This window comes from Camelus bactrianus, chromosome 29 (genome assembly GCF_048773025.1).
Source record: "Camelus bactrianus isolate YW-2024 breed Bactrian camel chromosome 29, ASM4877302v1, whole genome shotgun sequence".
NCBI classification, from domain to species: Eukaryota; Metazoa; Chordata; class Mammalia; order Artiodactyla; family Camelidae; genus Camelus; species Camelus bactrianus.
Window position 1 is genome coordinate 4,493,628 of NC_133567.1, and position 24,318 is coordinate 4,517,945.

The following is a 24,318-nucleotide window of genomic DNA, read 5'->3' on the forward strand; positions in this document are numbered from 1 at the left end:
TTACATCAAGATTTTGAGTCAGAGGCAGCGACGAGTGGAAACCTCAGGGGACAGACTTGATTTGCATTTCATCCTGGAGGCCAGGTCCCCTCCCCACTTCGTATTTAATCTCAGCTCTTCACGCATGACTCTCCAGGGAGGCCCCGCATTCCCAGTTCTTCTTTGAAGCCCAAGAGCCTCCTCCAGAGGGAAACGGCCAGCACTGCAGAGACAGTTAATTCCACAAAATCATCTGAGCTGGGTACCACCCTGGCTGAAAAGGTCACATGGCCATCAGGATATGAGGTCCCCAGTGCGCATCATGGGGGAACCACAGCTTGGAAGCCTTCCCCAATATAAAATATCTTACAGACATAGTGTTTTCTCTTTCTCCAGAATATGAGAAACATCAGTGTCATTTTGTGAATGGAGCTATTGATGATGTTAATGGTGGGGAAAGCATTAAGCCAGGAGTCAGAAAACCTGGACCAGCCTGGGGAAAATCATCCTGTAGACCCTGTGTCCTCATCTGTGAAAGGAGGGGCCACAGGTTAGCTTTCCCATAGCCTTGGCGCTACTGTTCCGTGACCTCGAAAATCTCCTCCTACTTAGAGTATCTACGTGAATTATCACCCCAGAGTTACAATTAATGCTTTTAAGTGTATCCAGATGAAGGGGTATAAGACTTTGACATTGCTCTTCATAAGGGGAAATGAATGCATCACATACATGTAGTACCCAGTGTCAGGCATGTAAACGCGCTGTTATCTTCCTGGAACAGTGAATTTTGTCTGAGGCTTAAAGTTCAGCCCTGAAAACTTACAAAATGGACAAATGAAAGCAGAGTTACTGGCAGAATTGCAAAACTGGATCATATGCAGTTTCCTTCTGAAAAATTTGAAAGAATAGGAAACTGTCATTTAAAAATAGTGTAAAACAGGAACTCTTTTTTTTTTTGGCTGTTGGGCGGTGGGGGTGTTTAAATGTTTAAGCAGAGGAACCATGACTGGTTGTTTAACAGCAAATAAAGAGGAAGTTCTTCTTGTTTTAATTTTTGTTTTTGTTTTTGTTTTGGGGGGGGAGCAATTACATTCATTTGCTTATTCATTCATTCATCTATTTTTTTTAATTATTTATTTTTCAACAGAGGGACTGGGGATTGAACCCAGGACCTCATGCATGCTAAGCACGCACTCTACTACTGAGCTATCCCCCTTCTTGTTTTAATTTTGATTGGAAAACTTTCTAGCACCAGTAAGAAGCTTTCAGCTCATGGAGGCGGCTGCTGGGACTTAGGGTTTGCGTGCCAGCCCTGCCCCTTTTCTGGGTATGATTTTTTTCCAGGGGCGGCCACTTCTGGTCAGCATTACTGTAAGTCACAAAGTAACTTCCTCTTCAGATACCCATCAGGGAACCTGCAAGGCGAGAATCTAATTGAAGCAGTGTAGGAGCGGGCAGGGCTCATCACCAGCGGCTCAGAGCTCACAGTGGACGTGGACACGCTTGAAGGGGACTGCAGAGCGTCAGCCCAACTGATCTTTGTCTTGAGCTCGCAGTTCGCTTGCCCTGTGTGTCCACCCGCTCTTGGTGTGCCCCTTCGTCCCCCACCCTGCCACGTGTGCTGAGCACAACCAGGCACGTGCCAGGGGTGGGAGGAGGCAGATGCATCCGCCTCAAGGTGCTTACGGCCTGGTGTGGGAGGCAGAAAAGTAACAGGCGGGCCGGGGTCGGCACGCTGGGGACCAGGCAAGGGCTGTGTGGGACGGGCGCCCCAGGCTGTCTTCAGAGGAGGCAGGGTGGAACCCAGTGGGGCAGGGAGCAGCGAGAGGGGAGGCTTCCTGGAGGAGGCGACACTGAGAGGCAAGGCTAGCCCTGCTAGCTGGGGCGGGGGGGTGGAGGTAGGGAGGAGTCTGGCTGAGTGGACTTGGTCCATAAGGGCAGAAAAAAGGGGTGTGGGGGATTTACAGGTGGGGTGTGTTGAGAAAGTGGGAGCAGGGACACTGAGAGCTAGACGTGGACGTTAAGGAAAATTGGAGGTATTGTCAACGCCTGAGTTATGCAGGAGGCGCAAACTCCTGTAGATAACGGAAAAATGTATTTGAGAAAAGCAGAAAGGTGGTTATACTCAGCCAGCGGTCTCTCGAGAGTTACGGTTTTATGCTTTTGTGTTTATTTACCTCTGAGGACTCTGCAGGTGCTGTTTGTATTTACTGCGACACGCGCTTGTGTCTCCAGCCCACCTCTGCAGGAACCACAGGACGCTGCGCTCCTCTGCGCCTAGGATTCTGTTTTGTCCCTGTTTTTTGTTGTCATTTGGTTTGTTTTGTTTTCTAAACCCGAGACTAGGAAAGGTGGGTGGAAGAGGGAGGGGATGTCTGTGTTCCAGTCCCAGCTCCCTTTTTAAAGGGGGCACCCTGACATGGACAGGGGTCATCCTGAAGTGTTTCCATCAGAGTTAGATGTCTCAGCACCCGGCCCCCGAAACCTAAGAGCAGCTTGGTCTGGGGGCCTGAAACCTGAGGGAGTTTGTGCTGAGTCTGCGAGTTATGCCTCCCCCCAGTGGCTTCTTGGTGCTCCGCGGGAGGCAGGTGTGAGAGCCTGGCCGTGAACCTGGGGCGGGTTGCTTGGTGGCAGTTTGCTCCTTCAAGGCAACGATCTAAGCAGGAAGGAGTATGATGAGCTCTGTACGTGGGACGTCGCCCTGGGCAGTGTGCCCATGTGTTGAGGAGGGAGAGGGGCTGGAGGTCGTGGTCCCAGCAGAGGGAGCAGCCACATCACGGGCTGCAGAAGCAGGAAGCCAACCGGACACCCGATGTCTGGGCGGGCAGCTGAGCTGTTGGCCCTGTAAGCACCGGGTTTGCAGGGAGCCAGGCATTGACCAAGGGAAATAGATTTTGCTGTGTGGGTTGAAGTGTCGTAGGACGCCCGGGGCGAGAGGTCCGAGGTGGTCACGTGCTTGAGTGCAGGGTCCGGGGTTTGGAAGCGGGCGTGAGCTGGAGGGAGTTCTAGGTGCTGCTCTGTGGATGGTCCCTTTGCAGGGGGAGCGGTTGACAAGGTCCCTAAGGGGATGTGGGGGCACAGAGCCCCCCAGAAGAGGGCCAAAGGGGACAGGTGGGAGGCCAGCCTGGGGACGAGGGACGTGGTCCTCAAGGAGGAGGCAGGGCTGATTGGAACGGAGAAACTTGCTCTGGATTTTGCAACAAGAACTCCCTGGGAGAACTTGGCTGGACGGTTTCCAGCCATGATTTAGGTGGAAGCCAGGCGCTGGGCCCATCCCTGCTCCAGGCTCCCCTCCTCTGCTCCGCAACCCTGGTATCCTGTCCTGTCTCCAGAGCCCGCTCTCCAAACCCGGCTCCTCTTCCTCCTCCATCCCCTCCTCGGCCTTCTCCCTCCCCCCAACCACCATGTTCCTACCCCCAACCCCACCCCCAGCCACACTCTGGCGACAACTGATTTCTGTTATTATTTGAATGAAATTGCTTGGTCCTTATTTTTTTTTACTTGAAGTATAGTCGATTTACAGTGTTGTGTTGTGTTAATTTTGGTGCACAGCACAGTGAGTCAGTTATACACCTAGATGCCTTTTCGTGTTCTTTTTCATTATAGGCTGTTACAAGGTAGTTCCCTGTGCTGCACGGTAGGACCTTGTTGTTTATCTATTTTATAGATAGTGGTGTGTATCTGCATGGTCCTTTTTTGTAATTTTAGTTTTATTTAATGGAGGGACTGGGGATTGAACCCAGGACCTCCTGCATGCTAAGCACGCACTCTGCCCCTGAGCTATACCCTCCCCCGTGGTCCTAATTTTTAAAAGCAGGTTTATACTGATTTTTTTCTACACAGGGGAAAAAAATGAAATAAAATGACTCTGAGTGACCTTTAAATGATCCGTCTTTTAAAAACCATGGTTTTGTAGCCTTCCGTATAAGAAGGTTTCTTCCCCTGACCTCGGATCATGAGCTTCAAGATGTTTGTGTTACAGCGCACACATAAATTCCAATATAATGCTTGTCTTAAACTGAGTTGCCAGAAGCAGCCCCTGGCCCAATTTCAGAGCAGCCTGGTGTCTTCAGAGTTGATTCCGGGGCCAGGTTGGTTCCCGGCTCCACGGGCAGGTTTGCAGCCCCCACACGGCACAGCAGGGCTGAGTCTCAGTGACCCTCCAGGCAGCTGTGCTTCTGGCCTCTCTGGCATTTCACCTCTGATCTCTGCCCCAGTGGTCAACTTAGGGTCCTGCCTGAGGGCCTGAGGGCCACCACGGTGAGCACGGGGCCACCAGAGGATAGCTAGGCAGTGCCCAAGGCCGCATGGAGCCCTGCCATGGGAGCCACCCCATGGCCTTGCCCCTTCCCCCAGCCCCTTCCTAGGAGGTGCCCAGCCTCCAGCTCCCAGAGCCCTGCAGTGGCCAGAGGGCGAGGGTGCAGCCCTCCCGCAGGCTTCCCAGCCCCCAGGGCAGCAGGCAGCTCCTGGACCAACCCCTCTCCATAGTCTTCCTAAATGTGTCTCCCGCCTCCGCCCACCTTCGTCTCTCCTCTGGCCTTTGCCGGCGCCTCTTGCCTGGTGCTGCCAGCTTCAGACACTCGGGGCGTCCAGTTAAATGTGACTTTTCGATACACCGCGAATAATCCGTGAGTAGAAACACCCCTTTGTGTTTTACCTGGCAGCCCTGCACACACTGGGTCTGCCGCCGGCCTCTTTCGCTTCCTCTTTCCAAGCTCCATGAAGCAGGCGGGGCCAACTGGGCAAATGCAGTTTTGCATTTTTTATTGTGGTCAGATGCGCATAGCATAAAATCTTCCACTTTGACCATTTTTAAGTGTACAGCTCAGTGGTGTTAACTGCGTTCACATTGTTGGGCCACCACCCCCGCCATCCACCTCCAGAACGTTTTCATCTTCCCGGACAATTAAATGCTCACGCCTGTTCCTGGGTCTCCCCGGCCCTTGGCAACCACTGCTCTCTCCTGTCTCTAAGCATTTAACTGCTCCAGGTCTCTCTCCAGCTGGAAGATTCTGCAGCCCTGCTGATGAGCACCTTCTGTGGATTCCATCACACTTGTCAAAACTCCGGATGGCATGTGCGCGCAGGTCCCCAGCCTCTGCCTTCCTTGGGCCTGGCGCCCGCCAGGCTTCTGTCGTAGAGTTTCTCCCAAGCCCACTCCTGGAGACCACCCCTCTGTGCCGCTCACCCGGGTCCTCAGTCTCTCTCTCTCTCTGTCTCTCTCTGCCTCCCGTCCCTTTCTCAGCGCGTGCGCTGCAGCGTGAATGTTGGGGTGAGTTCTCCCTTGTATGCAGTAGGTGCTCTATAAATATTTGCTGAATGACTGTTGACCCGAGCCGGGACAGCCTACGTTCAGTTTCAAACAACAGATCCTTTATTCTCTGCTTCACACAGCTCTGAACAAGCCATTAGAAGAGCATGTGTTTTTCGTGTTTTTCTGGGTCACGATTCGGGTGTATTTAACCATAAGATGTTCTCCTGATACTTTCCTTCTTCCCCTCACCCCCAGCTGTTTGCTTTTCTGCACAAAACTTACGTTATTGGTTGAAATAAAAGTGAGAAAGGAAGAAGGAAGTAGAATGTCTGGGTCTTTGTGAAAAGACAAAGCTGCCTTGTTGTGTGCTCCCTGTGGGATAAGGAAGGCCAGGAGGGAGGAGAAATTATAAACGAAGTGTTTAACCCTGAAGCCGGTGGCGGATGCATTTAATTTGGGGAACATTTAAAAATGAGCAAGTTCTCCTCTCGTAGGGTCATTCCGGTTCCTGGGTGGGCTTCCCTGTGACGCCGGGAGGGCCCTTTGTCTGCGCTGCCCCAGCTACGGAGGTGATGGGGCTGGAATTCAAGTGGTGACGGGGCTGGCGGGCTGTGCTGGGAGAACTCAGGGTTTCCAGCTCTGGTTCGCTGTGCTCCCCACATCTCCTTGGGTCTGTGACGTAGCTGTCTGGGTGGTGCTTGGCGGGGCAGACCTACCTGCACGTTGACGAGTGAAGATTGTATCTGCACTCACGCCAGCAGGCAGCCCCAGCGGCGTGTGTTAGCCCATCCTCTTCACTGTTTCCGGCCCTTCCATCTCCCCCTCCCTCGACCCCAGCTCTGAGGCCCGTCAGCTCATCGTCCCTCTGGCCGCAGGGTCCTCGGGTCCCTGGGCACCTCTGATTGTTGCCCTCTGCCCAACCTCCCTCTCTCTCCAGCCCCTGATGCTCCTGCCATGGTTGATGGGCATCCAGGCAGACCTTCAAACTCAGGCTCTCTGTCTCTTGACTTCCTCTCCCCCAGGATTCCGTCCTCGCCCCCGGAGCCACTCCGTGGTTATGACCAGAATCGCTGGCCCCCATCCCCGTCCCGGCCCATTGCCTCCCATCTGACTGGCTCACCCTCCACTCCTCCGGCTCCAACAGTCCCTGCCCCTTCCCAGCATTTCCCGTCCATCCACCTCCCACCTGCCCCCCCGCCTCCACTCCCTCATGTTTCTCTTCTCTGCTGACCTGGCTTCTGTGTCCCCTCTGTCGCACGGACCTTACTCAAGATCAGCTCTTCACCTGCTTCATCCCCACATGCACACACCAGCTGTGGCTGCTGCTGAGGGGGTGTACCGGCTCTTCTTCAAGACCAGTGTCCGAGCGCCTAGTGACCCCACACACACACTCCTGCACAGCCGTTTCTGTCCTTCTCCTCTGTCCCCAGACCTAAGCCCTGCCTCCCCCTTCCCTCTCTCAGAGGATGACCTGCTGTCTCTCTCGCTGAGAAGGAGAAGCCGTCACACATCCTCCTTCCTGATGTGACAGCCACCTGCATTACGCATCAGGTCCTGTCCCGTCTTGCCTCTCAAGACACCGTTCTAGAAATTCTGCACTGACGTTTCCCGCTCATTTCTGTGCCATCCCCATGGGAATTGTAATAAAGCCCCCCCGTTTCTTCCACATCCCTCTCCAGCTACCTCTGCCTCCATTCCCCCCCACCCCGCCCCTGCAACAGATGTCCTCGAAGGACCACCCTCCCTCATCCTCAGGACAAGGAAATACCTGAACAGCCACAGAGAACAACCCTGCCCCTCCCGGCTCCCTTCGGAAACACTCGCTGTTCTGCAAACTCATTTCCAAAGGGTTCAAGTGCAAATAAAAGTAGTAGCAGGGCTGTTTCCGGCATATTTGGGCTCGACCAGAGCTCGTTACAGACCTCCTCAGCTGTCACAGGACGACTGAGTCGGAGATTATTTCCAGATCTGGAGTTCAGGCTCTGCATGGGAACTGTTCCCCCCAAACAGAACTCAAGCTCTTGCGGGTGTTCTGTCGGAGCTGGCACATGGTGCGTGTGCCTGCTGTGTATTTTCCTCACTTCTTAGCTGTCTGGCACGAGGTCTGTCTATTTGCTGTTGTGTATTTATCCATCTTCCCCCCCAGAAAGTAAGCACACGGGGCAGGGCGGGCTGTGTGTCGCTGCCCAGTGCACGGGGAGCAGGCTCCTCGCAGGCGGGGGGTACTTTCTGCACATGGATGATGAGTGAATGACAGTCCTCGTAGGCTGATGGAAGACCCTGCCTCAGAGGGACACTGGCCTGCGGTCTTGTAGTGCATCGCAGTGTCCTCGGGTCGTAGCAAATCTCGTCAAGCTACAGGTAACCGGAACCCTAAATCTCACCCCCAGCTGTCTTCTGTTAACTCACTGTGACATACTGCTACGACTTTATAGATGTGAGCATGTACTTCATGAATGATCCTGGAAGTCTTTCCAGGTAAACATAGCACAGAACAAGTATTCACGCCCAGGGAAATTCTGGGAAGATGTGAATCTAGATCAGATCTCATTTTTTAAAATAGATTTTTTTTTCCTTACCAGAAATCAATGAGTGTTCATTATAAAATTATTGAAAAAAATAGCCCTCAAATTCTGTGATTCCAAAGGCAGACGATACAGGCATTTTGTGCGTTCTTGTGCTATATTTCAGTCTTATTTCATTTTCCTAGAGATTTTTAAAGCAGTAGTATTGATAATGGATTAAAAAAGAAGAAAAGTCATACTGTACCATAGCTTATAAATTTAAAACGTTTAACCCCGACTCCTTGGTCCCAATTTTAACAATTCTAATGCATCCTTACAGATACCAGTGTAGATTCTGGCTCCCCCCCACCACAGATGAAATTATCCAATTTGTAGTATGTTGCAGTTTTATAGCTTAATTTATCTTGGTTGTCTTCTCTTATTGGTATAGAATGTTCCTCCTCATTCTTTTAAAGCCTTTTAATATTCTCCTGTGTAGATGTCCTGTGGTTTAACTGCTCCCTTGTTGATGGGCATTTCTGTTGTTTTCTGGGGTTTTGTTGGTTTGGTTTGGGTTTTACTGTAACAAACAGTGTACGGTGAGGATCCTTCCCTGTATGTGTTTGTATACGTGTGCAAGTGTGTTCGAAGGGTGAATTCTACGTTGCAGATCTACATTTCCAGAAGTGTGTATACATTTTAAATTGTGATGGCTATTCCTCAGAGTCTTGCCAGAAAATGAGAGTGCCTTTTGTTTTATCCTCTTGCCCAGACTGGGTGTTGTTAACACTCTCTAACCCAGTCTGATAGGTCAGATTTAGTATTTCCGTAGTGTAATCTGTGCTCATTTAATATGGGTGGGATCGAGCATCTTTTCCTATGTTTCTTCTTTGTTTGCTGTTTATTTTTCTGGAACCTATTTCATTAAGCTCTTTGCCCATTTTGTGCATTAGTTCATCATCATTCATCCTTTTTAATTGTTCTTTTCATTACTCGTTGTGCCTGTGCCGTACGTGCTGTTCTGTATGTCTCAAGCTGAGTGTTAATAGTTTTTCATTGTACTGAAAACTCTCCACAAACGCGTGTGTACCTGTTACAGTGTAACATGCGGCTCCTACGACTGTGTCGTGATTTCCCTAACAGTCCCTTGTAGATGAACATTCAGGGAATCTCCACTTTTCCACTAATATAAATACCAGTGCAAAACGTTTCTGTGCGCAAAGCTTGACTTCCTGCGTCTGCTTCCTCATCCCCCCGTAGCCAGGTAACAGGATCGGAGCAGGAACGTTCGAGTCTCTGGACGGTCACAGCCTGTTTTCACTGAGCACAGTTGCGCGTGTGGTCCGAGGAACTGTCCCTCGGCTGTCAGGTCGCCGTCCTCCTCAGCGTCATACCTCCTCTGTCTCGCAAAAGCCCAGACAGAAGAATCAACGGCTCTTGTCTTGTTTCTCCATCCCTGGGATAAGTTAAGAACGTTTTGCTTCCTTCTTCTCCTTTCAGGGTGATAAGCGTGGCTCCTTAGCCGCAGATCAGGGTGGGTCACGTAGATGATAGCAGTGAAACTGATGTGGAAGAGCACACGGTGAGCAAAGGAGACTGCTACCCGCGGTGTCATTTATTCACTGCCCTGTCCCGGTGTGCTGAGTGGGGGGTCCCTTTCCTGATCCACTGGGGGGGGGTGATTGTCACCAGGTCACACCTTCACAGCCTCAGGCAGCTGGTCTAAGGGAGCCTCATCAGCGGACATGGGTCCGGGCCCCCTCACATCCCAGGGGTGATGGCAGCCACTCAATAGAAGGGACACAGAGGCCGGGGCAGCTCCCCACCGACCACCCCTCGGCTCTGAGATCAGCTGTCCTGCCTGTCATTTCACCAGGATGGACCAGATCGCGACTATTAATAGCAGCAGCATTATGATCGGTAATAGTTATCACTAACATCTGTCCTGCACTGTGCAGCCTCGCGGTCTCCTCTTCCGTCTCATCTGGGCTCTCCCAGCTCGCTGCCATTATCGCCATTTTGGAAAGTGGAAAAGTTGAGATTTTTGAGAAGAAACTTGCCCCCTTTTTGTATAAAACCCAAGATGACTCATTCTAAGGCTCTGATCGAAGCCACAACTGTCTGACTATCTTCGAAGGCGTCGCTAGTCATCGCCCTACTTCCTGCTCATCCCCAGTTGTGCATTCACAACGCGGCCAGGTCTATCTGAGGTTACACTGAGGAGCTGCCCCTGGGAGGAATTGATATGGGAGGAGCCCTGACCGCCTCCCAGTTTGGTTTGGTCCCCCCAGGTGTGCATGGGCGTCCCCATCCAGGATCCCGCGGCGAGCTGCCAAACCGTCTCCTTGGTCTCAAGCACACTGCGCAGGTGTGGGTGATGGGCGCTGGCCACCCCCCCTGCAGCGAGCAGCCTTTGCCACTTTCTGTTACTGCTTTGCTCCAGCTGGAAGTTCCCAGGGTAATTTTATTTTTCAATTGTGGTAAAATACACATAACATAAAGTTTACCATTTCATCCATTTTTAAGTGCACAGTTCAGTGACATTCACTTTGTTGTGTGGCCATCACCACCATCCTTCTCCAGAACTATCTCCATCTTGCAGAACTGACACTCTGTATCCATTGCACGTGAACTCCGTATCCTCTCTCCCACCAGCCTGTGGCAACCACCATTCTCCTTTCTGCCTCTGTGAATTTCATACTCTTAAGTACCTGGAATCATACAGTATTTGCCCTTTTGTGATGGGCTGATTTCTCTTAGCATATTGTCCTCAAGGTTCGTCCATATTGTAGCACGTGCCAGAATTTCCTTCCTTTTTATGGCTGAATAATATTCCATTGTTTGTATAGACCACATTTTGTGTTTTCATTCATCTGTTGATGGGACACTTGAGCTGTTTCCACCTTATGGCTGTTGTGAATATTGCTCTTACGAACAGGTGTTTACTAATAATATCTGTTAGATATTTTACAAATCTCTACTTCCAGTTGCTTTGGGTATATATACCCAGGAGTGGATGGATGGTTGGATCATACGGTAATCCTATGTTGAATTTTTTGAGGAACATGCATTCTGACTTCCATGATGGTTGCAGCATTTTTCATCCCCAGCAGCAGTGCACAAGAGTGCCGATTTCTCCCCATCCTCAACAGCACTTTTTATTTTCTGTTTTGGGGGTTTTGTTTTGTTTGTTTTTATAATAGCCATCCTAATGGATGTGAACTGGTCCAATAAGTTTTTGTGAGAGAAAGTCTATGGGAATTAGTTGACTAATTTTTCTTCATTTTTTGCTAATGAAGGTGAATCTCTTTCAGGGAAACTTACTGATTTAAACATGATTGTTCAGTGAAGTTGTCTTTGTGGAAATCGTGTCTCCCTTAGGCATGGTGGATCCTTGCATGCTGTTGGATTGATTAAAATTTGACCAGTCACAGAAACCTCCCCAGCCCTAAGTTTGTGTATGTCAAAATCTGCCCCCATCTTTGAGCTATGAAGGTACTGCAGACTGCAAACTTTAACTTGGCCACTTTTGAGGTGATCTAGTTATTATTTCTCCTTTCTTTCCTTTTTCCTGCTGTTAACTTGTGAGCATTCTACTGTTTGTAGCTCTTTTTAAAGGAAGAAGCTAGTATGGATAAATAGTTAAGAGCACAGGTGGTGGGACTGGCCACATTTGGATTCAAATCTAGTCCTTTTAGGAAGAATGTTAACTTCTCCAAGGCTCAGCTTTCTCATCTTTACTATGAATATTGGCTACTTCATAGACTTGTTTTAAGGATTATAGGTGCCTGGCAAGGTGCCTGGGCAGAGTAAGCAGCCCATACATGGCAGCTGTTATCATTATCACCATCATCACCATCATCATTACCATCATCATCATCATCACCATCATCACAATTATCATCATCACCACCATCATCACTATCATCATCACCACCATCATCACCATCACCACCATTATCATCATCACCATCACCACTATTATTACCATCATCATCACCATCATTATCTCCATTACCATCACCATCATCATCACCACCATCATCACCATCATCACCATCACCACCATCACCACCATCATCATCACCATTATAGCAACAGACTTCATTATTTCTTAGAAATTTTTCTTGGAAAAGAGGAATATAGAAGAATATGTTAATAACCCAACAAAGCTAAAACATTTTATTTGACCCCAAAACATAACAAGGAATGAATGAGCTCTCTAGTCCATATCTTCCTCTATCCAAATTATGAGTTAGTAAGTTAGGGATCCAGGATGGAGAGTCAATGACTATAAAGAGACAGAAAAGTGCTTCTATAAACAGTATCAAGTGCTATTAAACAAATGCTGTCGTTTTTGGGGTGCCGAGGAGATGTGTTCTCACTTAAACTTTCTTTTTGAAAGCTCCCTGTTATCGTTACATTTTATTTTCCTGTTGCCTTTAAGCGGTCTTTTCAGGTCAGTTTGGGAATGACCCCAGGGGCTGCCTGGTACAGAGGAGCTTCAGAGAGACCTGAGAACCCATCAGGGTGACTGCAGGTTTTACCCATTTGTTTGCTTCCAACTTACTGATGTTAGCATTATTATTACTGTGCAGGCTTCCTAGAGCTTTTGAAAATGATTAGTTATTTGAAGTCTGCTTCTCCCACGTGTAGGAAGAAAATACACATCTAGAGAGTGAGGCAAACAATGCCTGTTAGAACGGGTAGAGCCGCAGGTTCTTACGCCTTCCCACTTTCTGGCAGGTTTCACCTGCGATCTCCCTCACTGCTTGTCTCGATGACAAATGTTTTCCAACCAGCCAGTTTGAAGACAGGTTGGGTTTTCAGTTCTAGTTTCTCATTCAGGGGGAGAGATTTTCTCTTCCCGGGGGAGATTTTAGCTTTGCTTGAGAGATCACATCGAGTCCCTCAGTTAGGTTCCTTCATTCTTTTATTCCTTCCATCATCTGACTCAAATGTGGGTTCTTCTCATTAAGATAGAAAACCCCTCACTGGGCAAGATAGCCTGTTCCTTGCCCGTTTCTCAGAATAGTGGTTGGAATGCCGGTGTACACAGAACTCTAAAGCAACACGTGCGCAGCAGACCTCCTGCTGTGTGTCAGAACGTCCCACAGGGTCCCAGGTGACACTGTCGCGTCCGGGCGCTGAGCAGGCGTCTGTGGAGCACGTGCGTGGGCACGCTGCTGGCGGCTCAGAGCCCCAGCTCCTGGCGGGAGGCTGGGGCAGGCTGTGTGGGATGCGGTGGCCACAGCTCCTGGTGGGGCTTCTTTTTTTGTTTTTTGTTTTTAATTGAAATGTAGTCGATTTACAGTGTGGTTTTAGTTTCTGGTGTACAGCACAGTGACTCGGTTATACGTACATATTCCTTTTCATATTGTTTTCCAATATAGGTTATTACAAGATTTTGGATATAGTTCCCTGTGCTGTGCAGTAGGACCTTGTTGTTTATCTATTTTATGTACAGTAGTTAGTATCTGCAAATCTCGAACTCCCAATTTATCCCTTCCCAGACATAAGTTTGTTTTCTATGTCTGTGAGTCTGTTTCTGTTTTGTAAATAAGTTCATTTGTGTCATTTTTTTTGATCCACGTGTAAGTGGTATCATGTGGTATTTCCCTTCTCTTCCCGCGTTGACCTCTGTGGTCGCTGCCGGCAGGAAAGCTCATGTATAAGGGGGGTTATTTGAGCTCTGCCTTGGTGTGTACAGCGTAACTGAGATTATTTTCTCTAGAATTGTATTCCACATAAAATAAGTCTGTCTTATATACACCCACAGGTGTGGTGTTAGGGATCTCCTGCCCCAAGTATAGCATCCTGTGACTCTCTGGAGGGTCACTGGAAACTCCCTCCTCAGTAAATGTATCTGATGACGAACGAGGAGAGTCCTGAGTTGCCTTCTGCAGAGCGGTCCTGGCAGGGGTGCGTGAGCACATCAGTGGAGACCACTCCCAGTGTCTCCTCCTCACTTGGGGAAGAGGAGCAGACTTTTTACTTACACACAGATATTGGAGAGGGAATTTAAATGCTCAACTCAGATGCTTCTGGGAACTTTTTTTTTTTGGAGGGGAAGGTAGGTTTATTTATTTGGTTTATTTATTTATTTAAATTTTTTATTGAGTTATAGTCAGTTTACAATGTGTCAATTTGCAGTGTAGAGCACAATTTTTCAGCTATACATGAACATACATATATTGGTTTATTTATTTATTTAATGGAGGTACTGGAGATTGAACCCAGGACCTCATGCGTGCTAAGCACGTGCCCTACCACTGAGCTATACCCACTGCCCACCTTTGCTCTGATTTAACATTTCTGACCTCATACCCTGGGAAAAAAATGTATCTGCAAAGCAATAGGACTGTGGGTTTGTGTTCTGTCGCCACCCGGCCCATCATAAGCAAGTGCCTGTGTAAATGTGTATGCGTGTGCGTGCGTGTGTGTGTGCGTGCACGTGCATGCTCGCGAGTGCGTGTGCGTGTGTGGGTGCGTGTGTGGGTGCGTGCGTGTGCGTGTGGCGAATGGCGAGTGGAAGGAGCAGACGCTGTAATGCTTTATGAAATGTTGGGGTTCTGAGGCTTCTCATAGGTTTGTGTGTATTTGTGTGCTGTGTGCTCACGTGTGTGTGTGTGTAATGTCATGTATGCAGATACTGATATACCCAAAACAAGCCCACACTGGCAGCACTGCCAGGTAGAGGGTGTGTCCGTGATCATCCTCTGGGATGCTAGCAGGGTCTGAGGAGGTCCACCCCGAGGCAGCTCACCCATCAGCCGGGGTCACCTCAACTTGGAGGAAACAGTGCCTGTGGGTCCCTAAGGGCACGTCCATGGGCAGGTTAGCACTTCCCCTCCGCACCGGCAGTGAGAGTGGCAGGTCCCCCGTATCTGGGGTCAGAGCTGTCTGTTTGGTCACACGTGTGTTTCCAGCCCTGTCGGGTCCCGGGCTGGGAAGCTGACTGGCAGGTTGAAAGGCTTCCCTGGACGATGCCCCCAGGCTGGGGTCTGCTTAGTTAGCACCTGGGGAGAGAAGACTGACCTCTCTCCAGGGAGACATCACTTTTAATATCTTCTCTGTGCCGAGAACTTTCACTGGGTGCTAGATGCCTGGAGCTTCACCAGAACCCAGTGGGGTAACTGGCTCTGATTGGGATCCCGGTGGTTCAACTCACTTACCGAGTGGTTCCTCTCTGTCCTCCCAGGATAGCGTCACACACGCACATGCACACACGCGTGCACAGATGCACCCAGAAGCATCAAAGGGGGGACAGGTCACCGTGTATTTCCACTGAAGGTACAAAAAGAGGAACTGGGCCGTGCGCGCTGGCCACGCTGTTTGCGCTGAAGAGAACGAGCAGCGCATCTGAATCAGTCAGCTTTCAGCCCAGAAGACTAACCCGCCGGCACTGTCTCCTTGTATAATTATTATTCTCATTTTAGGTAATAGAGGTGCCTGTTACTTCAAATTTCCGGCAGCTTCACACACAGACTCTGTAACAGAGCTGGAAAGAGCACGTGGAGACAGAAGACATTTTCGGTTCTTCTTTAGCGTTGGCAGGTGGTTTAGAAAGTCAGGCTTTTCACGTGTGCATACATCACTGAGTGTGGCATCGTGATGCTGGCGTGGCCTGAGAGGTAGAGGATCCCTCAGATGATTTAAAACTGAAAAGTGAAATCAGTTTCTCAGCCCCCCTAAGTAATGGCCCCGCCCCAGAGCCGTGAGAGGGAGGGAGAGGCACCAGGTCCCCTACCTCCGAGCTGTGAGGCTGAGGTCCTTCTCCCTAAGTTACAGGAAAACCAGAGGCTCGACACAGGTTCCGAGCCCCCGATGGACTCGGACTAGTCTGTACCACTGTCACCTGGCCCTTCACCCCCCCAGCCCCCGTGTGTCCTCCACCCCGCGCCCCGCCAACCCCGGACTCGTTCCTGCTGCCTGGGGGCATCTGATTCCTTCTCTTTTTCTTCAGCTGAGTTGTATCAGGACTTCTTTTTCCCTGCATTGAGGACAACCATGCATCCGCTCCTGAGGCCGAGACTGAGGTTTTGTTCCAATCCATCTAGAGCCTTAAACCCTAGAACAGCTAGAGTTGGAAAGTGCTGGATCTAACGCAGGGCTTGTCCGAGTTCAGTGTGCCTGCAGGTCGCCCAGAGAGCTTGTTAAAGTTCAGGGTCTGATTGAATAAGTCAGGGTCAGAGTCAAGCTCCCAGAAGGTGACAGAGGCCTGGGAGGCCCACTCCTAGAGATGGAGGTTTGGGTGATTCAGGACGAGGCCCAAGTTAAGACAAGGTGCCCGGGTACACAGCCAGAGGTAAGAAATACCATCATAAGGGTTAAAACCCAATTTACCCATTAAATGCATAGAAGGAAAATTGAAGTCACTTCCGAACCATTGCACTAAACCTGTGGTTTGACTCTAGGAAAGTAATCTCATCTCGGCCCCATCAAATTTCCAAAAAGAAAGACAGTTATTGCTTTTTTCCGCGATATAGAGGGCTATTTGAATGAAAGAATATTTCCCTACTTAATTTTAGCCTGGTTATTTTCATTCTGAGTGTTAACTTCATTCAAGCCAAGAATATATCACCATCCATCTCCCCTCTTTTGAGTCACAGAGAAAAATTGGTTTTATACCTTCTTTGCTCAATTTAGCATCTAGACTAAGATTTCAAAATGGGGCAAGATTGCCCCCAAGGGAATGGAAAGTGGTTCTTGGCGGATGAGAAAATCTTGGCTATTACAATGGTTTGTGGCCCTCCAAAGCTCAGACCTACCGGACAGAATCTTATTTCTTTGTATTTAATTTAAAATTTCTAATTTAATTAAATTTTTCTCCTTTGCAGGGGTGATAGTGAAAAAAGGTTGAGGAACACTGTTCTAGACAAAGAGAACCCACACGAAGCTTGCGTGTCCTTCCTGAGACGGGTACCCCGAGCTTGACCCGAGGAGAGTTTGTGATAGCTTTTCTGAGGGGTGAAATTTGGGCTTAACAACAGTGAATTCTGGGAGGAAGCGTCAAAAGCATTTTTCTTTCTCCTCAGTAAGACAATATTCTTTCTCGGGGAGAAATGTGAGTTCCAGGAGCACCTGTCCCATACTGAGCTCTCTTGCAGATGGAACATTGTGGGATGTGGTGTGGCGGTCAGACAGTCCGGTGTAAGGCCTGGCTGTCTCCTCCACTCTGGCTTTCTGCGTCTTCTCGCACCTCTCTAAGTCTCATTTGCACATGTACAATGGAAATACAACCTAGCCTGATAGATTTGTTGCTCAGATGAAACATGAATTGGGTGTAAAGGACGTACAACAGTGTCTGGTACCTAAAAGTGCTCAATCAGTGGCAGGAGACACAGCGCTTATTAATGTCTGTCTACCCATCCATCTATGTATCTACCTACCTGTCCATCAGCCACCTGCCTTTTATCATCACCATTGACATAAAATGCCTGTGGCACAGAGCGATCTCCTGAATCAGATTCTGTCCTCACCAGACCGGAGCAACTCCACAGAACTCCTTCTCCAATCCACCTTTCTGAGCTAACGGAGCATTAGAAAGTGGGGGGCGGGCGCTCCTCTCCTCCGGGTCCCCGTGGACGGCTGAGCCTGGGGGTGACGTGTTTATGCGACAGCTCTTCCTGCTGAGCTGACAACTGTTGGCTGAGTGGCCTGCGGGAGAGAGAATGTATTCTGTGCGAGAAAAGTTGATACTAGATTCCATCGGCCACTCTGATTTCTTCCTGCTGTTGCGAAATAGAGCCGGATTCTCTTTACCCAAAGTAAATACAACCCCCCCAAAAAAGGATTAAGGTTTAAAAAGAAAGAAAAAGAAACCAAGAAAGAACAATACACGTAGACCAGGGAAATAATAGTTTTTATATAAGAAGAGAATTGTAGTCTTTCGCGGTCTCAAATCAAGCCCTTATCTGAAAGCTTTGATTTTGCTCTACGTCTGTTTGTCACCCGGGTGGATGCCGGGGTTCCGAATCTTGGTCTTGGTGAATGCTAGTGTTACAATTTGGAGTATAAGCTCCTTAAAGCACTCTGACGTGGGAAAGGAAGCCAGAGTAAACGGGGCTGGTTGCAGGTCTGTTGTTATTTCAGAGAATCATGTGAAAAAATGCATTTGGATGCGTGTAAATGCAGAACTCGGGCGAGCATGATAAACGCCTTACCGACAAGCGCCCAGAACACTTTTAATGAGCTGATCACTCAAATCCAACACCAAGGGTGAAAAAGATGTGAGTCCCTGGGGCCCCCAGTGCTCATCCGAGTGGTCGGTCACACCCTAGAGGCTGGTCCAGCGGGTCCCTGACCGCCACCGTCTGCTGCAGGCGCAAGCCTGTGTTGGGACTGCAGCCAACTGCAGCTCTCCAGGCTCCTGGCCCAGTTTGTAGACAGTCACTGGAATGTTACAGACGAGCCGAGGACAGGAATGTGCCCGGAGGATTTACATTCCTGTGATGACCATAGACAGGTGAACAGGTGAGGAGCCGGGGCCCTGAGATCGCACACGTCAGAGGAGAAAGAGGGGCAGGCGAGGACTCTCGGAGGAAGGGCCATCTCCCCTGAGACCTGCAGGGTGAACAGCCAGGCGAAGGGGGCAGGTGTGGAAGCCAGGGTCCGGGAGGAGGTAGTCATGGCTGGAGGTGGAGGGCTGATGGGGCCGGCCACGCAGGGGCTTAGACGCATTGTTAAGGGGTTCAGACGTTGTCCGGAGGCTAGTTTTATGCAGAGAGTGACCTGGTTGGACTTGCAGAAAGGATTCGAGTAGTAGGTTATGGGCGTGAGGGCTGGCCCAGCCCGGCCGTCCAGGCAGAGACTGTTGAGTCCACCAGGTGGGCGTCACACAGCCAGGTCTTCTCCACTTTACCTGCCCCGCTTGAGTGCCACACCTCCGGGTCACAAAAGGCGTCCGTGATCAGATTGTCATTTCTGCTAAAGAAAACACTCAGAACTCTTTGTTTTTCCGGAGTCTTGGTTTTCTCCGTTCAAGACGGCACCCTTGCTGCTGGTCACACGCGAACCTCTGGGCTGCCGGGACTTTGACCCTGACCCGGTGTAGACTGATTATTATCCGCCAGACTCTCTGGCCACAGAATCATCATCTGTCAAACTCCTGCATCAGACGGCCAACCACAGAGCATCCTGGTGATAGGAAAACCCGGCACATTTACCAAAGAACTTTCTCAGGCTCTGAAAAGAGGTGTGGTGACATGGTTGAAGTTTCCAGTAGAGCCAAGTGAGGTCAGAAAAGACGTGAGCTGTGGCTTCTGGACGGCAGGGCAGCTGTAAGCACACTGAGCAGCATCAAGGTCACAGCAAAGCTGTGGTCAGTAGGTGCGAATGGTTTTTGTACAAACTGACTGCTGGGGGTGGGTCTAGAGAGAAATTATCCCAGAGGAGCTCAGGGAAGGCCCTCTCGGCAGAAGAGGGGAGGAACGGTGTTCCAGGCTGTGTAGTTAAGCCTTTGCTAAGCGACACAGCCTGGCCGAAACCAGCCTAGAACTGAGCAGTAAGAAGGTTGGGGGGAGGTCAGGTCCTCCACGCGGGCCACCTGGGATCCAGGCCGACCCTGCAGAAGACGTTCATTCCTGTGTGACATAATCCTAATCCGTGTTCCCTCTTCCTGCTCGCCAGATGCACTACTTGGTTTTTCCCTCCTCCCTCCCTCCCTCCCTCCCTCCCTTCCTTCCTTCTTGATTCTTATCTTTATAATGTGGTACTGTCTTCCTTAAGGATCCTATTTTGACTCCTTAAAGGCCGGACTTGCTAGTGAGCAATGAGCAGTCGTTTCACCCTCCCTGTTTCATTGTTTAGTTTGAACCATTGATTCTCTCCTGCTGTCGTGCCGTGTCTGGGGGACGCTTTCGGGACATCCTGGAGGGACTGTGCAGAGCGAGTGCGGAGAGCCGGTCCTGTGGGTGGTGGGCTGACCTGACAGCCAGGGTGCTGCTGCTGACCACAGACATCCTGTTCCTGACACCCCGTAATGTTACTTGTGTTACCGCGTCACTCTCCCCAGCTGTTTCTTCGTTTGAAACGCTGGGGTCCTCACGTCTACGTGCAGGAATTTAGTAGAGTCTTAAAAAGACTGCACGCATTGAGAAAGGCTGAGATGGGCTGCTGTTTAAATGATCATGTTGAGACGTGATTACCATCCTAGGAAACTTGGGGGACAGTTATTTCAGAAAGAACTCAAAAAGGTGATAATTTACCCATTGTTTGAAAAACCTAAAAAATTTCTTTTCTTGTGTTTCTTTTTTGGGGGTGGTGGCAATTAGGTGTTTGTTTTTATTTTAGTGGAGGGACTGGGGATTGAACCAGGGACCTCGTGCATGCTAAGCACCTGCTCTACCACTGAGCTGTACCCTCCCCCCGTGTTTAAAACTTGAACAATCAGGATAACACAGCTGGAAGGGTTTCAGGGACTCAGAGGCGTCTGGCTTTCGTCTTCATTTCCAGATCGCAGAGGGAATGGCGTACATCGAGAGGAAGAACTACATCCACCGCGACCTCCGCGCCGCCAACGTCCTGGTCTCCGAGGCCCTCATGTGCAAGATCGCGGACTTCGGCCTGGCCCGGGTCATCGAGGACAACGAGTACACGGCCAGGGAAGGTGCGTCCCCACCCACCCTGACGTGTTTGGTTGTCATTTAGTTTTATTTTGTTTTCAGCAAAGCAATTACTATAGTCATCACTTAAAAAAGAACGCCTTTGGTCCAGTATTCAAAATGTACCATGGTTGCTGTTTGTGGTTTATTCTAATAATTGTTTTTAAAAATTACTCGCCTGATGAACTCTACGTGATACTTTTATAAAATCCGCAAATGCTCTCATTCGTATTTCAGTTAAGCAAGGCAAAACAGAAAGAGATTTGGCGAGATCACGATTCTTTGCTTATGTAGCGCGTTAGTGCCTTTCACCCACACGATGACGTGCACTTTGCTTAGCTATAGAGACAGTGCTGGTAGCGGTGATTCTGTACTCGATATCCTGGGCTTTTAACCACAGATTAAAACGTGGAAATTACCATACACGCAGAAGTAAGTGTAACGCTGCAGAAAACACGCTCCTGTATTTCCCCATGTTCCGGAGGCATCCATTTGCCGGCCCCCTGCGTTCTGCTGCCGGTCCTGCCTGGGGCTGCCCCGGCCTCTCCTGTGGACAGTCCGCTCGTGCTGCTCATGATCTGAGGATTCTGATGGTCACCCCCATGAACACTGAGTGAATTTTTTCACAGTGCTTTCTCTCTTCCGAAAGAGCCAAGCACTTTCTTAAGAACTGTTAAGCAAGGATTATTTTAACCCCAATGTGTTATTTCCGGAAGGTGTCCACAGGACTTGTAGAGGGGACGGAGATTAAAATCCCCGTTTTGATTTGTCTAGCATCCTCTGCGTTCGTTGTGTTTAAGGTGGTTCTTCTTCTGCCTCAAGCGTAGGTTCTTGCAGGTGAATTATAATCCATCCTTGGCCTTGGTCACCTCCAGCAAAAGGGCAGGTGGAGGAGAGCAGTGTGGGGAGAAGCAGCCGCAGTGAGCCTGGCAGCTGCTGTCCTGAGTCCTTGTCTCACCGTCCGTGCAGCCCCCCCACGTGATCAGTACTGTTATTATTCTTCCACACCTTAGAGGTGAGGAGAAGGAAAGGCTCAGCCGCCTCTGAGCTCCGTCAGCAAGTGGGGGAGCCAGGCCTCGCCCCCAGGAGGTTGGCCTCTGAGTGCATGCTTGGGAATTTATCACCTTTTTTGTAGAACTTCACAAGCCTAGAGCCTCACAAAGGTAACTGTTCTCACGCGAGTCGGGCGGCCTAGTGCAGACAACTCGGGTTCGGGAACAGTGGGCCACCTCCGGGCGAAGGCGCTGGTACTTACCTCCTCGGTGTTCGCACTGTGCGCAGCATGCAGGTCCGCCCCCTTACCCCTGACAGCAACCCTGGCCATCCTGCTGTTTCCTCATCTTGTGGATGGAGGTGCCAGGAAGGCACAAAGACAGCAAGTGACTTGCCGGGGTCACACCCAGCTGGAAACAGCAGAACGGGGATTCAAACCCCTGCAGCGCTGTGGGGGCCCCTAGGTCCTCAGCGGCGGCCCCGCCCCCAACCAAGGCCCTGATCCTCCCGGCCCCGCCCCAAGCAGGCCCCGCCCTCTCCTGGCCCCGCCCTCTCCAGGCACCACCCTGTGCTTAGGTGACCCTGTGTGAGGGTCACATACTCATGGTCTGACTCTGCAAAAATGTCTGAAACAAAGGCATCATAAAGGCACATATATTTGAAAATTTAAAAGTCTTTAGTGGACGCCCGTAGCCTTTCCAAGGTGTAGGAGTGACAGCCTGTGCCGAGTCCCTGCTTCTCTCCAGGTGACCCCGCGAATTTCCCCGGTCAGGTGTGCCCCTCGATGTGACCCATGGCTCTGTTACCCTTAGCCGTGCCAGCTTCTCATGTGAAACCTAGTTTCATCGATGTCTCATTCTGGCAGATCATCACCCTGCCGGATCCCTAACTGTGGAATAATGTTTGGTCCTACAAGTGTAAGCCTGAGACAGTACAGTTTGGGGTAAATCCCCATTGGTATTGGCTTCAAGAGACTTATCCACAAGAATATACACATCAAGAAACACATATATTCCATGTAAACATGCTGTGGGTTGTTAGAGAAGATTTGAACACTAAGGGTACACACTTTGGGGCTGGTGCTGAGGGACAGATGGACAGGCTAAGTCTGTGTCGTGTCCTTCATGTTTCAGGTGGGCTCGTAGTGGTGTCTCTGGGAGGGCGCACGGGAAACTTTGCTTCTTAAGAGGGAAGTGCCCACGAGGAGGGAGCCAGACATTCTGAGTATAACTTTTTGTCTCGTCTCTATTTTGTACTGTGTGTCTTTGTGACCTAATCAAAATAAAGCATTAAAATTTTCCCAAAAAGAGGGAAAGTGTGAGGGCCACGTGCCCATGGCTTTTTTGTTTCTGCTCAGAGACCCGAGTAAGACCCTCGTGTCGTCTCCCCAGGTGCTAAATTCCCCATTAAGTGGACGGCGCCAGAAGCCATCAACTTCGGGTGCTTCACCATCAAGTCTGACGTGTGGTCCTTTGGAATTCTCCTGTACGAGATCGTCACCTACGGGAAGATTCCCTACCCAGGTATGGTCTCCTCACCTGTTTCCAGTCATGCGGTACGTGTGCAAAAGAAGCTGAGTGGTGGGAGGCAGAAAAAGACAAACCCACATCCAGAAGCTCAGGATGAGGCTGGTGCCGGAGCTTTGTTCTGATTGTCTCCAGTGGACGTGGTTCTAAAACGTGCTCGGATACTTCCCTGCCCTCCTGTCCGATTGAGTGCGCGTTCTTTTCTTCACTAATTAACTCCACCACTGAGTCGTCACAGGTGCTGCGGAATGAGGACGGGGTAGAGGATTAGACACAGGTGTTACCCCCAAGCAGGGCCCCTCACGGAGGAGGAAGCAGACCTAGAAGTGAGGATTTCTAATGCTCTTTGGTTAGTTTTGAAGCAGAGGTTTGTACAGAGGACCTTGGAGTCCCTGCCTCTTCAGGAAATAACCACCTGTGTTTATGAGCGGAAGATTCTTCAGGTCTTTAACCTCCTTGATGTGGGGACATCATTCAGTATTTCCAGATCCCCAACACCCTTGGGGCCAGATTCCGCCAGCCCTCCCTTTTTCCAGGATCCACGCGTGTAAGGAGAGGGATTTCCCCAAAGCCTTCATGTTCCTGGTAATGTTTGGCTTTTAACAAAGTCAATGGATACAGCCAATTTAACATTAAATCTTTCATGTTTAAATCGTTTCCTCACTGAGAAGATCCCTGACGGTGCCAGGCCCTCCGGAGGTGCCCGGATGCTGTGGTCACAGCTCCCGCCCTGGGAGCTAATATTCGAGCAGGGCGAGACGGACAATCATCCCGGGCAGTAATCACCGACAACGCGGACAGTCTGGGGGGAGCACGCCTTGAGGGAGCCTGGTGGTCGGAGCGGGGAAGGGGAGGGTTGCTGGTTCTAAGCAGTGGTCCCAGCAGCAGGGACTTGACACAGGGAGCCTGGGGGCTGTCGGGGGCTGGTGACGCCCAGGGGAGACCGCCAGTGCCTGGAGCCCAGAGCAGGGCAGGAGGCACGGAGCTGGGTGGAGCGGATGAGAGCCTCAGAGGCCACGCGGGAGCCTCTCACCTGACTCGGCAGGAAGCGGGAGGCATTTGGACGGAGCAGGGACGCGGTCTGCGGGTGAGCCGTGGAGACGCCAGGGCCCCGGGGCGGGGCAGCGGGAGGGACCCCTGCACAGTGGGCGGACCATCCCCTGAAACCCCTCTGGTGCCAGGATTTCATAGTCTGACTGCCGCTCTGCTCTGGACTCTGAAGTTAATGAGTAGCACTACTGTAAAATAGGGGAAATATTTCTTGATCAGCCCGGATGTCTGGCATCATGTATCCATGTCTGTAATCTGTACGTGTAGCTGTCTATTGAGAAAGCTTATATACTCAGATGATACACATATACACTACGATACCTGCTGTGCTGTGCGATGCATGACATGCCCACGGTGGCACACAGGTGAGGTCCCGAGGCTCCAGGAAGGGGACTCTTGCCCAGAAC

At 50.3% G+C, this 24,318-nt stretch overlaps 1 protein-coding gene across 5 annotated transcripts in view; it reads left to right on the forward strand.

Annotated features, from left to right (window-relative positions):
- Positions 1 to 24,318, forward strand: part of LYN (LYN proto-oncogene, Src family tyrosine kinase) — a 105,842-nt gene that overhangs the window by 76,583 nt on the left and 4,941 nt on the right. For all 5 annotated transcript variants that reach the window (XM_074355066.1, XM_074355069.1, XM_074355070.1 and 2 more), the window contains 2 exons: positions 20,194 to 20,347; positions 22,727 to 22,858. In XM_074355066.1, coding sequence (XP_074211167.1) covers positions 20,194 to 20,347; positions 22,727 to 22,858 — 286 coding nt within the window. The remainder of the gene's footprint in view (positions 1 to 20,193; positions 20,348 to 22,726; positions 22,859 to 24,318) is intronic.